Consider the following 15,740-nt stretch of genomic DNA (forward strand, 5'->3'; position numbering starts at 1 on the left):
GACATTCATATATTGGAAAATAATTCTTATTGTCTCCTTGTATGTTTTTCTCCCCCAGGTGAAACTGTGGAACTGCCTACTCTCTTGAAATGATTTGGGTCCCCTTACTATCATCATCTGTCATCTGAAGGCACTTTCATTTATCCATATCCCATGACAAAAATGAGTATAATATTCAGAGTAAGGACTAGCCAGCACAGAGTGAATAGTATAAAAATAAAATTTCTGAAAACCTCCTCGCTACCTGTCTTTGGAAAGTGCTCTTTACAAGTTCTTCAGCTATCTATAAATAGCCCCTGCAATGGTGACTTTCAGTCCTTAGTCTCCTCGAAGTCTCGGCTATCCTATAATCATCCTTTCTTTTTGCAACTCATTCATTGTGCAGGTTTTCCCTCTATCTTCCTGACTTAGTAAGTTTTCTCCTCCAGCCTACTACATATCACAGGTGTAGTTCTTGCACCTGCTCTAGCTCTACCTCTGCTATAGCTCTGTACTTGCTCCTTGGGGAGCTCCTACTCTTAGGCCTTCAATTGTTACCTCCGTTGGACTGACTCCAGATCTCTCTTGAATGATAAATATTATTGTTTGCCCCTTCAAACTCAATTTGTGGTTCCCTCCCTGTCCTAAAACTAGCTCCTAGTTTGTTATTGGTTTTCTGTCACCCAGTTTCAAAAGTTATGGAGCCATAAATTTTCCCCCTTACTCGTATGTAGTCAGTCATCATGAAGTAGTGATTCTTCATTGAAAAAATATCTCACATCTCATCCTTCTGTTTATTCTCTTTCCACCACTTATTCTCCCAAGCACCTCTTAACTAGATTTACTGCCTAGGATGTTTTTCCTTTTCACTCTATTTTGCACAATCACAAAATTATCATTTTAGTAATGCAACCTTATTCACTTGACTTTTCTTCACAAATACCTCAGAAAACTTCCATTTTACTGATGAGTATAATACAATTCCAAGCTTGTGTTGCAAATCCTTTCAGAATTTTCTTTTAACCCCCCTTTTCAAGATTGTACCCCAGAATACTTCCCATAAACCTCTGCAACAATTCAGTTCCTTCTTCCCCTGGAGCACGGCACAGCAGTCTTTACCCCTTTGCCTTTTTTTTTCTTTCTACACCATCAGCTTAGCAACATCTTACCCATCTTGTGAGACAGGTCACATACCATCTTTCCCTTCCCCACGAAGATAATCTCTTTGCCTTCTTATACCAAGAAGTTGATAACTTTTATTATATTGTCCATCTAAACTACATTCTGACCCTAGTTTATTTTACAAGCAATTTAATTGCAGGGACTCTGACATTGCTTCCGTATATCCCATATTACTAGAACAGTGCCTTGCAAGCATTAGGCCCACCATGAAAATTGGTTGGTTGGTTGGTTAGGCTATCACAAATATAGTATTTGTCAAAAAACATTATACATGTTTTTAATAAAAATGTTTTATTTCAGAAAGTATCCAGGCTTTCTTGACTAAGTAATATAAGCATCAACTTATAAAAAGGTTGGAAACAGGTTTGTGGCTGAGAGGTCTAAAAATGGTGAAACTTCTAAAGAGTAGAAACTGCAGAACATGGATCATAAGCGTTCTATAGTTATAATCCATTCAAGCAATGGCTGGGGTATGACTCGGATCTGGGCGATAGGATCCAGAATAATCAGTTGTCTTACGGGCTTTCCTTTCATTTATCTTCACTCTTCCTCCTTTCATTGTGCTTCCTTCATTTAATTGCCTGTCTCCTTTTTTGCTTCTGCTTTTTTACGCTTGACTTGTGGTTCTTTCTTTCCCTTCACTTGGTCCTTTCCTTCACCACTTTTCTTGTCTTTGGCATCAGTTTCTTTCATATCTGTAGTCTTCCCTGCATCTTCCTTTTCTTTGGCCTGGTTTCCTTTAGCTGCAGAACTCTCAGTGTTTTCTGGAGGTTTCTGTCCTTGTAGTGTCCCAGCCTTACTCTTCTTTACTTTCACTTTTGATCCTTTTGGTGTTTTGGCCTCACTCTCCTTCACTTGAGATGCTGGTCCTTGTGGTATTTCCACCTCATTCTCCTTCTCTTGAGATGCTGCTTGTCCTTGTGGTATTTCCACCTCATTCTCCTTTTCTTGAGATGCTGGTCCCTGTGGTATCCTGGCCTCACTCGCCTTTACTTGGGCTTCCTCTCTTGTTGGCATTCCCAGGTCGCTCCCCTTTACCTTGGCCTCCATGTCTATCTTCCCTGTGTCCAAATCAGTGTCTTTTGCTTTTCTTTCCTTCTCTGTTTTGTGCACCAAGGACTCACCAGAACCTGTGAAGGAGATTTCCTTCTTTAGTGCTTCCTTGTCTTTGTCTTCGCTACTCTTAGACTTTGCAGTGCCTCCACTTTTTAGAATCGAGACTCTGGAATCTGATTTTTTTGCAAGTTCTCCATCCATGTAACCTGGAAATATAACTGAGCACACAACAAAAGTGCACAATTCAGATAAGTACGTTCTCTCTATTCCTACTTTCCCCCCTGATATTGGTTTCTTTTCTTTCTTTCTCTCTTTTTTTTGTGTGTTTTAAAACTGACAGACTGGAGATAACTTGAGTTTTTCCTGAAAATATAAAATGGTGGAATGCTACACGTGAAGTGTTGATAACATTCCAGACTCTTTCGATAAATTGGAAGATTAATGAAAGATAAAGTAAAATGTAGTATAAGCGAGCTGACATTTGTTCAGTATGTTCTACCAAATGAATAATGCTGATAATAGCTAAAGAAGGATGTATTCAGAAAAGAAATATAATTTAAATTTAGAAACAATTGTGGAAAGAAACAATATTGTTTCTTAAAATAGAAAAAGGAAGTTCAAAATATACTTTCCATATTAAATAAAAGCACATCTCATTGTGCAAAAGTAATAATAGTGCTAGTTGATATTAATTAAGTGCTTACCACATATCAGGCACTCACTGTTCTGAGCACTTTATACACATTAACTTATGTAATCCTCACAATGACCATTTAGGGTAAGTACTATTACTACCCCCATTTTACAGATAAAGAAACTGAGGCACAGAAAGTTTAAATAAATGTGAATATGGTCATGAAATTAGCAGGTGGTGGAGCTAGGATTTGAACTGAGCAGTTAGACTCCAGAGTTCAGTTTTAATCACCACTACTAGACTGTTTCTTGCAATATCGGCTAACTCACTTTGCAAAAATTTCAGGGACCTTTTATTATGTTTAGGCAAAGCAGCTCTGCTATGTCTTATTTATGTGTTACCTAAAAAGGTTGAATTTGTTAGCTAGCTTTTAAAATTTTTTATTATTGTTTTTAGCAATTTGACTGTCTGAATTAAGAAAAACAAAATCTGTGCTATCAAGGAGAATTGTGTGGATTCATGCTATGGAGCAGAGGTGTGTCTTGCTTTGAACAAAGCTAACATTTAATATTAATATAGTAGAAAGAATACTGAATTTAAAAGCCGAATCAGAACACCTGGGTTTAGTATTCCTGCCAGCAGGGTTTATTTAGGTAAGTCAGTTAACCCCCAAAGACTCACACCTCATATTTAGTTTGTTTGCTCTGCCCACTTTGTAGAGTTAAGTTTTCTAGACAGATAGTTTAAGGAGGATGGCTTTTAGAGTCAGACTAGTTCAAATCTTGGCTCCATACCTAACTAGCTGGGTGACCTTTTGCAAACTTTACTTTTTTATCTGTAAAATGGGAGCAATAGTAGTAACTTCTTCACAAAAGTGTTGTGAGGATTAAATAATATCATCTAAGTAAAGCACTCAGTACAGCGCAATAAGTATTGGCTATTACTACAACCAAATGAAACAGACCAGGCAAAAACTTTCTCAAAACTATTAAGACTAGTTATTCTTAGTTCCAACCAAATAATTTAGAGGAATAATATATACATTACAGGAAGACTTCTTGCATAATAACTAATTATTTGACTTTTTCAATATTAAAAGCTTTTTGGTACATTTAGAGTTGTTTGAAAAATTCATATATAGAACTGTATTTTATCAGTAGTAAAAAGTGAGACACACCTGTACTAGATAGAGAGGTAACTATGAATCAAAATGGATGTCATAGTGCAGTGTTTCCTGTTTGACATTTTAAACTTTTGACACCAAAATAAAAGTTATATTTAAAACTCTGCATTAATGCTTTCTGAACTTTTTATTTTTTATTTTTTTGGTGAATTTTCCTCACTGTCTTGTTCATTAAGATATAGAAACTAGATGTTTTATTTTAGACAAACTCATTTCCAATTTTCCAATGAAAGTCAGTGGTACTATATCCCTAGTCCTGTACTGAGAAACACAGCCCAGGATATCTTGCTATCTGTCAGTATCTGCCAGTATCACCAGTGGACAGCTTCTGTTTGGGGTGTGGTGTGGAGTGAAGAGAGTGTATTTTTCCACCAAAGCATCTAACTTTATGAATTCAATGGAATGTACTTCAAAACAAACTGACTTTTCTTAGTTTATGAATAATTTTTAGTTTTACCATCTCTTGGAGGTAATTTATTCCTTGTTTACTCTCATTTATACTACTGCATTACCCATTTTTAACCTAAATTTACCTCCTAAATAATATAGATTCTGTCAATCAAAATGAAGTTTTCTAGTATTTAAAGAAACAATCAGTGTCTATTTTAGCTGCAATTTTGTAGAATTTATAAAATGTTTATTATTTTTCCCATTACAAAATACCTCCAGTCACTTCTCATAGGATTTTCATACCCTTGAATGTTTTAATATTTTTGCTGAATATTTTTGATCTCAAACTAAATGTAAGAAATTAGTTTTGCTGGGGATGTATTTTTTAGGAATCTAGTTATCCCATAAAGTGAGGTTCCCTTTATTTCAACTTTGTATTACAGAAGGAAGGCACAAATCATCATTCCACCAAACCCTAAATTCCTCTCTCCCTTCTTCCAGATTTCTAGACGGTGCATCAGTCTTTCCTCCCCCTTGCTCCCCACAAGTTCCATAATACAAATCTTTGTAAATCCTGGCTAAGTGTCCATTCATTGCAGGTGGTAGCTTATACAACAAAATTCTAATAAAATTAAAAGATTTAATCAAGACCTTGACCATCATTGTAATGTATTCAGGCTGATTAAAAAGTTTAAATTGAAAAAAATATTTTAATTGGATAAGTTTTGTCAAAGCAGAAAGATATCAAGAAATAACTATCACATTTAATCATCCTAATTGTTATGATTCTTAAATAATGTAGAACATAGACCAGGGGCTTTCTTAGGAAACTAACATTACTTGGTTCTTAATCCAGTGCCCGCCAGTGAGAGCACAGTCAGATCTGGACTGTAGAAGATTTGAGAGATGAAGCATCCTGGTTCTCAGGCCACGAACCAACATTTGAAAGGTCACATACTTATCAGCTGACTATAAAGGAGAGAAAATAAGGGCCTCAACCTGAGAGGTGATCGAGTCTGATGGGCTGATGTGTCATAAATCTTTCTTTGAACAAAGGAATTCAACCTTAACCTCTTTTATTAAAATATTAACAGGGAAGAACATGTTTGAAATATTGTCAATAACAATATATCTTTTAAAGTAAAGAAATGAAAAAGTTAACCAGATTGTGTTTCTGGCAATTAAAAATCATTTACCAAGAACGAATTCATTTCTAGAAAGGGACTTGGCCTGTGAGCCTTTCTCATCGCCCCTTCCTTTTTAAGGGACATGCTTGGTCTTATCACCTTCCCCAGGTGGGGAGGGCACGTGGGGAGCAGGCCCCTCATGACTGCTCGGAATGCCCTCTCTCCCAACTTCACGGCCTCTCCCCCAACCACAAGCCAACCCTCGTTCCAGAGGAAACTGAGGAAGAAGAGTGAGGTTTAAATAGGAGCATCTTTTGTGTTTGCCAGCGGTTAGAATGTTTGAGAATCTTGAGTGTATCTCACTACATCTCAGTCTTACTTGCTTCTTATGATATGTTTACAGAGTTTTAAAAATTGCCTTTCTCTTTCATTTCATATGATGGATTTCCTTGAAGAGCTGAGCCTACATTAAATAATCCGGACATAGAGAAATTTGAATTTAGAAAACAGTTAAAAGCCACGCATCGATTTAAATGGATGCCTTTTATTTTTAACCTTTTGTGTGCATTTAATTTACAGCTTCTCTAGTAGATGCATATTTGTATTTACAAATATTTGCTTTATAGATAAGGCTTCCGGAGTAATCACAACAAAGGCATTTGTGGTTCAGTGTAAGATGCAGTGTGTAGAGGTAGAAGGTGTGTTCACTTTGGGACAGGAAGCCCTGTGTTTGCATCCTGCTTTTTACCAACCCTTTAACCTTGTAAATGTCTGAGCCAGTTTCCTGATCTGTAAAGCAGGGGGTAATAATAGCTACCAAGCAGGGCTATGGTAAGAATGAGAGATACTTACGGGGTTTGAAAATGCCTAGCACAGTGCATAGTATATAGTAGGTGTTCAATACCTACTATCCCTCCAAGTAAGTTATTTAGAGGCAATAGAAAATAGATAAGATTTTGTTCTGAACTATATTTTTCTATTCATATGATACAGTAGGCCTTTACTTACAACTGAAAAAGAGTTTTGAATTACCAGTGAGGAACTAATGGGATTCAGAACCAATCTTTCTTTTATCGTGTTTTGCTGGGAGTCAGTGAGGAGACTCAGAGTCAGGAAGATGGCCAGAGATCATGCCACTCTTTTGTATGAACTTCATCTCCTCTATAGCAATCGCTCCAAAAATAGTTATCGAAAGTATTGCTTCATTTTGGAGAATGGGGACATTTAAAATGGCCTTAGAAGCACAAGTATGTATTTTGGGAGTAGAAACAGCCAGGCCAGAAAATAACTATAAATAATGTACAATATCATTTAAGAATAGATAAGGAACTTACCCATAGGAGATAATGCTAAAAATAAAACACAAAAGAAAGATTAGTGGGAATTTTCTAACTCAAGGAGAACCCAGTTCTAATGATACCCTCTGTGGGTAAATGTTCTGCAGGACCAGCGGGGGGACGTGGAATCCCCCAGTGGTTTCAGCCCCAGGACTGCTGCTGGCCCACGCTCCACATCCTCCTCCACAGCAACTCTAGGGTGTCATTTAGTTAGTGTGTGGGATTGAATCCTTGATAAGCAATATCCGCTTTACTAATTTCATACCTTCCCATTGTAATTTCCTACTTTCATTGTTTTCACAAGTCAGTTTCCCCCCCCCCATTTTTCTTCAGATCAGTTTGAAAATGTGTGTTGTTGGTCAATTGTCAAAATTGTGTCTTGTCCTGACACCTATTCTTTTTTACATGCATAGCTAATCTATATCTTTTATTAATCTTTATTGTTGAAAGTATTACAAATGTCCCCTTCCCTTCCCCATTGACTCCTTCTAGACCAGGGGTGGGCAAACTTTTTGACTCGAGGGCCACAATGGGTTCTTAAACTGGACCGGAGGGCCGGAACAAAAGCATGGATGGAGTGTTTGTGTGAACTAATATAAATTCAAAGTAAACATCATTACATAAAAGGGTATGGTCTTTTTTTTTTTTAGTTTTATTCATTTCAAACGGGCCGGATCCGGCCCGCGGGCCGTAGTTTGCCCACGGCTGTTCTAGATTGTTGTACCCCCTCCTCCAGGCCTTTACCACCCTATTGTCTGTGTCCATATATGCATACACCCCGCACCCCACCTTCCCTCTGAGATTTGACAGTCTGTTCTATGCTTCTATTTTGCTCATCAGTTTTTGTTCATTGGATTCCACATATAAGTGAGATCACATGATACTTCTCTTTCTCTGACTGGCTTATTTCACTTAACATACTCTCCAGGTTCCTCCATGCTGTCTAAAAGGGTAAGAGGTCCTACTTTTTTACTGCTGCATAATATTCCATTGTGTAAATGTACCACTAGGAATATGTCCTAAGAAACCTGAAGAACCAATCAGAAAGAATGTATGCTCCCCTATGTTCATAGCAGCACAATTTACAATAGCTCAGTTCTGAAAAATAGCCCATGTGCCCATGAGTAGATGACTGACACCTATTCTTTACATCAGTTTTAGAGGATTTTCTTTTTTAGTAAAAATTATTCATTGCCAGATTATAGCACAAGGAAAACAGGCTATCTTGTGGGTAGACTTGATGGGAATATATGCCAACAATCTTTGGCAGTAAATAGCCCAAATAAAATATAAGACCATTCTATTTTGTTATAAAATAAACATAGATAAGAGAGAATCAAAGTATGAGAATATAATTTAAGAAATAATGACTAAGTTAGAAGAATGTGGAATACAAAAAAAATTGGAAACAAAATCTCAAGGGTCCTGGATACAGTAATAGGTAAGGTAAGGAAATGATCCAAACTTACTGATTTTTCCAGAATCGTCAACTGAAAGAGATAAAGACAAACACATCAGTAGATACTGGAATTTCCTATATTTACCATCCCATAAGTCTCTGCACTGGGTAGAATCTGTGTCATGCATTTAAGTTCCATTTATTTAAATGTGGGAAACTTCCACTGCTCTTGTCCTGTTGTAGTTTAAAAAGAATTTGTAATTAGCTGCTTTATTTAAACACTTTTTATTGAAATATATTTGCACATTTAAGGTGAACAGCACATTAACTTGACACATTTACATATGGTAATATGATTGCCAGTGTAGGGATCATCTATACTAATAAAAGGGTAATATGCTAATTAGACCAATTGACAGGACATCTTCTGGACATCCAACTTCCTTCTGGACAGTTAGGAGGCAACCAGGCCAGTAGGGGAGCAGTTAGGGGGCAATAAGACCAGCAAGCAGAGACGGTTAGGGGCAATCAAGCAGGCAGGTAGAGTGGTTAAGGGCAATCAGGAAGGCAGGCAGGTGAGAGGTTAGGAGCCAGCGGTCCAGGATTGCAAGAAGGATGATCCCTGCGGGATCGGGCCTAAACCGGCAGTTGGACATCCCCCTAGGCGTCCTGGATTGGAGAGGGTGCAGGCCGGGCTGAGGGCCCCCCCCCCCCATGCACCAATTTTGTGCACCTGGCCTCTAGTCTATATAATAAAAGCCTAAGGGACTGTTACAGTGGAACGACCAGAACGACTGGTTGCTATGATGCACACTGACAACCACGGGCTGACGCTCAATGCAGGAGCTGCCCCCTGGTGGTCAGTGCACTCCCACAGGGGGAGCAGCCGCTCAGCCAGAAGCCAGGCTCATGGCTAGTGAGCACAGCAGCGGTGGTGGGAGCCTCTCCCACCTCCACGGCAGCGCTAAGGAGCAATGAGCTTAGCAGTAGAGTCTGCTGGTAAGGAGCCTGCCGCTAAGAAGCAGAGAACCGAGCAGTAAGGAGCCAGCAGGTGGACATCCCTCGAGGAGTCCCGGTCTGCGAGGGGGCACAGGCTGGCTGAGGGACCTCCCCCCCAGTGCATGAATTTCATGCTAGGCCTCTAGAGTTACATAATGATCCTTTCTTTTTTTGTGGTTGGAGTTATATGTTTTAGTCTCTTAGCAAGTTTGATGATTATAATACAATATTATTGTCTACATTTACTATACTGTGTATTAAACTTCTAGGTCAGTGGTTCTCAACCTTCCTAATGCCACTACCCTTTAATACAGTTCCTCATGTTGTGGTGACCCTCAACCATAAAATTATTTTCGTTGCTACTTCATAACTGTAATTTTGCTAATTGTAATGTAAGTATCTGATATGCAGGATGTATTTTCATTGTTACAAATTGAACATAATTAAAGCATAGTGATTAATCACAAAACAATATGTAATTACATATGTGTGTTCTGATGGTCTTAGGTGACCCCTGTGAAAGGGTTGCTTGACCCCCAAAGGGGTTGCGACCCACAGGTTGAGAACCGCTATTCTAGGCCTTATTTATGACTCATTGCAAGACTGTACTTTTGAACATCTGTCCTATCTCACATCCCTTAACCTCTGGAATTTTCTGTTTTTATAAGTTTGACTTTATTAGATTCCACATGCAAATGATACCATACAGTACTTGTCTTCCTCTGTCTGTCTTGTTCATCTATATATATAAAAGCCTAAGTGACTGGCTAAATGTTCAACTGTTTGACTGTTTGACCATTTGACCGGTAGCCACAATGCACACTGACCACCAGGGAGCACTCAATGAATAGGCATGGAAACATGGAACAGACTGATGAATCTCAGAGGGAAGTGGGGAGGGGAGAGGGCGGGAAGAGATTAAACAAAGATCTTATATGCATACTAGAGGCCTGGTGCACAGATTTGTGCATGTGTGTGGTCCCTCCGTCTGGCCTGCGGGGATGGGGCCGAAACTGGCAGTCTGACATCCCCCAAGGGGTCCCAGATTGTGAGAGGGTGCAGGCCAGGCTGAGGGACCCCACTGGTGCACGAATCCATGCACCGGGCCTCTAGTTTACCATAATATGCTCAAGGTTCATTTATGTTGTTGCAAATTGCAGATGTCCTCCTTTCACATGGCTAAATAATATTCCACTGTGTATATAGGGCACATCTAATTGATCCATTCATCAGTTGATACAGACAGTTAGGTTGTCTCCATGTTTTGGCTATTATGAATAATGCTATAATAAGCAAAGGAGTGCATACATCTCTTTAATACCCCATTTTCATTTCCTTGTTTAAAAAATTTAACTTTATTTTTGAAAGCTTTACAGATGTTCTCCCCTTTCCCCACTCCAATGACCTCCTTCCTCCCAACTCCTGGCCCCTCCCCAAGGCCTTTCTTTGGTGTACACTGGAAATTGCTGTACCATTTGGAGAACCTATTTTCTGTTTTTTGTAGTTTTATAACTTTGTTCAACAATCAGCATTAACTATAGATTTTTGAAAGTGGTAGCCAACATATAGACCTTGTTTAGTGAATCTTCATCCTCATTACGTGTTCTGGACTACCACTCCCAGATACATGAGGGACATTCCTTATTCCTTTGGCTGAGAAAGCCTTGTTGAGCTTGGTGTCAATGCACCCATCTGGAGTTCCCCCTCTCCTTCATGGCAAATTTCCAGATCTCTCTGAGCTCCTGAGGGGCATGCTTCTTGAAACCCACTCCATAGATGAGCTTGTGAATGTTGATAGTGTGTTCTCTGGTCATTACCTTATTGATGCCGAAAAGCACTTCTTCTCATCACCCTTCTTGGTGGGAGCCATTTTGTTGGGTCCAGGTTGTAAAGATTCTGGTAGTTCTATTTTTAATTATTGAGGAAACTCAATATTGTTTTCCTTAGTGGCTGAACCAATTTACATTTCCACCAACAATGTATGAGTTCCCTTTTCTGCACATCTCTTCAACGCTTATCTCTGTGTTCTTGACAGTAGCCATTCTAACCCATGTGAGGTGTTAATTCATTGTGGTTGGCTTTGTATTTCCCTGATGATTAGTGATGTTGAAATTTTTTCATGTACATGTTGTCCACTCGGATATCTTGGGCAAAATTTTTCTTCAGTTCCTCTTCCCATTTTTAAATTGGATTGTTTTTTGATATTGAGATCTTGGGCAAAATTTTTCTTCAGTTCCTCTTCCCATTTTTAAATTGGATTGTTTTTTGATATTGAGTTGTATGAGTATTCTATTCTATTCTATTCTACTCTACTCTATTCTATTCCTGTTCTGTTCTATTAATTTTTTCTATCACCATTTTCCCCCTCTATTCCCTCATCCACCTCCCTTGCCTCTTCTGTCTCCCTACAATTACCACACTTTTGTCCATGTCCATGAGTTCTCTCTTTTTTGCTCAACCCCTCCACCCTCAACCCCCACACCACCACCCCTCCACCAGAGGTGTCTGTTTATTCTTTATCTATGACTCTGTCTCTATTTTTTTGGTAGTTCAACTTGTTCATTAAATTCCACATATGAGTAAAGTCAATATTAACCCCTTATCTGAAATTAGTTTGTAAAAAATTTTTCCTATTCTGAAGGTTGCCTTTCATTTTGTTGTTTCTTTTGTTGTGCAGAAGCTCTTAAGTTTGATGTTGTCCCACTTATCTGTGTTTGCTTTTATTGTTTGTGCTTTTGATGTCATATCCAGAAAATCAATGCCAAGATCACCATTTCTTCTAGAAGTTTTTTGGTATCACGTTTTATTTTAAAATCTTTGATCTATTTTGAATTAACTTTCGTGAGTGGTTTAAGATAGGGGTTCAACTTTATTGTTCTGAATGTATTTATCCAGTTTCTCCAGCACCTCTTGTTGAAGAGACTTTCCTTTTCCCTTTGGGTGGTTTTGCCCCCTTCTCCAATATTTGTTGACCATATATGTGGATGGTTAATTCTGGGCTCTCTCTTCTGTTCCAATGTTCTGTGTGCCTGTTTTTAATGCCAGCACCATGCTGTTTTGATAACTATGGCCTTGTAGCATAGTTTGCTATTAGGTAGCTTGATTGTTCCAACTTTGTTCTTCCTTCTCAAGGTAGCTGTTGCTATTTGGGGTCTTTTGTGGTTCCATAAACATTTTTAGAATATTTGTTCTAGTTCTGTGAAATACGTCATTGGTATCTTGATAAGAATAGCATTGAATCTGTAGATTGCTTTGGATAGTACAGACATTTTAACAACATTAATTCTTCCTTTCAATGGACATGGTATATGCTTCCACTTATTTGTATCTTATTCAATTTCCTCCTTCAGTGTCTTAAAATTTTCTGAATACAGGTCTTTTACATCCTTGGTTTAATTTATTCCTATGTATTATATTCTTTCTGAGGTAGTTGTGAATGGGATTGTTTTCTTAGTTTCCATTTCTGATAGTTTATCATTGGTGTATAAAAATGCAACTGATTTCTGCATATTTATTTAATATCCTGCTACTTTACTGAATTCATCTATCAATTCTAGTAGTTTTTTCTAGTAGGATTCTCTACATACAGTATCATGTCATCTGCATGACATGCAATTACTTCTTCCTTTCTAATTTGGGTGCCTTTTATTTCTTCTTTCTGTCTGATTACTATGGCTAGGACTTCCAATACTATATTGATTAAGAGTGGTGAAAGCAAACAACTTTTTTTTTGTTTCTATTCTTAAGGGGAACACATGTAGTTTTTACTTATTCAATATGTTGTTGGCTGTGCATTTGTCATCTATGACCTTTATTTATTTTTTAAATTTATTTTTAGATTATAGTTTACATTCAATATTACATTGTAATAGTTTCATGTTTACAGCACAGTGACTTCCCTGATATTTCAAGTACCCATCCGGCACCATACATAGTTATTGTAATACTATTGACTATATTCCCTATGCTGTAATTCACATTTCTGTGACTATTTTGTAACTGCCAATTTGTAGTTCTTTTTTTAACCTTTATTGTTGAAAATATTACATATGTTCCCCTCTCCCCACTCCCATTGACCCCTTTTATGATCTCTTTAATATATTCTTAGATCCAGTTTGCTAATATTTTGTTGAGGATTTCAGCATCTATGTACATCGGGTATCTTGGTCTGTAATTCCCTTTCTTTGTAGTGTCTTTATCTGATTTTGAAATTATGATAATGTTAGCCTTGTAAAATGAGCTTGGGAGTCTTCCTTTCTCTTGAATATTTTGGCAGAGTTTGAGAAGGGTAGGTGTTTATTTCTTGTCTAAATATTTGGTAAAATTTACCTGCTAAGCCACCCAGTCCAAGACTATTGTTTTTTGGGAGTTTTTTGATTACTGCTTCAATTTTACTAATTGTCATCTGTCTATTCAGATTCTCTGATTCTTCCTGAATCAGTTTTGGAAGATTATATGTTTCTAGAAATTTATCCATTTTGTCCAGATTGTTCAATTTGTTGTATAGTTGTTCATAATATTTTCTTACAATCCTTTGAATTTCTTTTGTCAGTTTTTACTTCTTATCTTTCATTTCTGATTTTATTTATTTGAGTCCTTTCTGTTTTTTTTTAATAAGCTGGTTAAAGGTTTGCTTTTGGTTTCATTGATCTTTTTTTATTGTTTTATTAGACTTGTTTATTTTCACTCTGATATTTATTATTTCCTAATTTGTATTCACTTTGGACTTTGTTCTTCTTTTACAAGTTCCTTTAAGTATAAAGTTAGATTTTGGGGGGAAGATTTTTCTTGTTTTTTGAGATATGCCTGGAATGCTATGAATTTCCCTCTTAAGACTGCTTTTTTTGTGTCCCATGGATTTTTGGTTGTTGTGTTCTCATTTTCATTTGTTTAAGGTAACTTCTTCCTTGATTTTGTTGTTAACCCATTCATTTTTTAGTACTGTATTATTTAGCTTACAGGTCTTTGGGTGTTTTTCAGTTTTCTTCTTGCAGTTGATTTCTAGTTTCATACAATTATGGTCAGAGATGCTTGATATGATTTCAATCTTCTTACATTTATTTATATTTATTGTTTATTTAATTTGATAGGATATATATATATATATATATATATATATATATATATATATATAGAGAGAGAGAGAGAGAGAGAGAGAGGAGAAACATCAATGTGAGAGAGAAACATTAATCAATTGCATCCCGCATGCACCCTGACTGGGGATTGATCGAACCTGCAACCGTGGTATTTGCCCTGACTGGGAATTGAACCCCCCACCTTTTGGTGCGCTGGATGATGCTCCAACCAATTGAGCCACACTGCCCAGGGCTATTTATTTATTTTTAATCTTCACCTGAGGTTATGTTCACTAATCTTAGAGGAGAAGGGAGAGAAAGAGCTGGAGAGAAACTTCGATGTGTGAAACATCAATCAATTGCCTCCCACATGCACCCTGAGGAGGATTAGAACCCACAGGTATGTGCCCTGACGGGGAGTTGAACCTACATCCTTTTAGTGTGGGGGACGATGCTCCAATAAACGGGGTTACACCAGACAAGGCTCTTACATTTATTGAAACTTGTTTTGTGTCCCAACGTGTGGTCTATCCTAGAAAATGTTCCAGGTGCACTTGAAGAGAATACATATTCTGCTGCTTTTGGGTGAAATGCTATAAAGATATCAGTGAAATCTATTGAATCTAGTGTGTCATTTAAGGCCACTGTCTCCTTGTTGATTTCTGTCTGGAAGATCTATCCATTGATGTCAATGGGGTGTTGAAATCCCCTACTATGACTGTATTACTGTCAACTTCTTCCTTTTTGTTACAAAGATTTGACATATTTAGGTGCTCCTGTGTTAGGTGCATACATGCTTACAAAGACTATATTGCCTTGTTAGATTTCTCCCTTTATCATTATGTAGTGTCCTTCTTTGTCTTTTAATATAGCCTTGGCTTTAAAATCTATTTTGTTAGATATAATAAGTATTGTCACCCCAGCTTTTAAAAAAATTCCATTTGCATGAAATACCTTTCCCCTCTCCTCTGATGAGGGTCTCTTGCAGACAGCATATATATGGGAGTTGTTTTCTTATCCATTCAGCTACCCTATGCCATTTGATTGGAGTATTTAAGCCATTTACATTTAAAGTGATTATTGATACATAAGTATTTATTGCCATTTTATTTTTATTTTATTTATTTTTTATTTATTTATTTATTTTTAATTTATTTTTTTTTAAATATATTTTATTGATTTTTTACAGAGAGGAAGGGAGAGAGATAGAGAGTTAGAAACATCGATGAGAGAGAAACATCGATCAGCTGCCTCCTGCACATCTCCCACTGGGGATGTGCCCGCAACCCAGGTATATGCCCTTGACCGGAATCGAACCTGGGACCTTTCAGTCCGCAGCCGACGCTCTATCCACCGAGCCAAACCGGTCTCGGCGCCAT

General features: G+C 37.6%; 1 protein-coding gene across 1 annotated transcript; it reads right to left on the minus strand.

The window, feature by feature from the left end:
• Window positions 1–1,734: 1,734 nt before the first annotated feature.
• CUNH6orf10 (chromosome unknown C6orf10 homolog) lies at window positions 1,735–8,475 on the minus strand. Its single transcript, XM_014446729.1, has 2 exons — window positions 8,358–8,475; window positions 1,735–2,435 (listed from the first exon to the last, which is right to left on the minus strand). Exons 1-2 carry the CDS (start codon window positions 8,473–8,475, stop codon window positions 1,735–1,737), a joined length of 819 nt encoding a protein of 272 aa, XP_014302215.1.
• Between the last annotated feature and the right edge of the window lie 7,265 nt (window positions 8,476–15,740).

Source organism: Myotis lucifugus, unplaced genomic scaffold (genome assembly GCF_000147115.1).
Source record: "Myotis lucifugus unplaced genomic scaffold, Myoluc2.0 scaffold_563, whole genome shotgun sequence".
Classification (NCBI taxonomy): Eukaryota; Metazoa; Chordata; class Mammalia; order Chiroptera; family Vespertilionidae; genus Myotis; species Myotis lucifugus.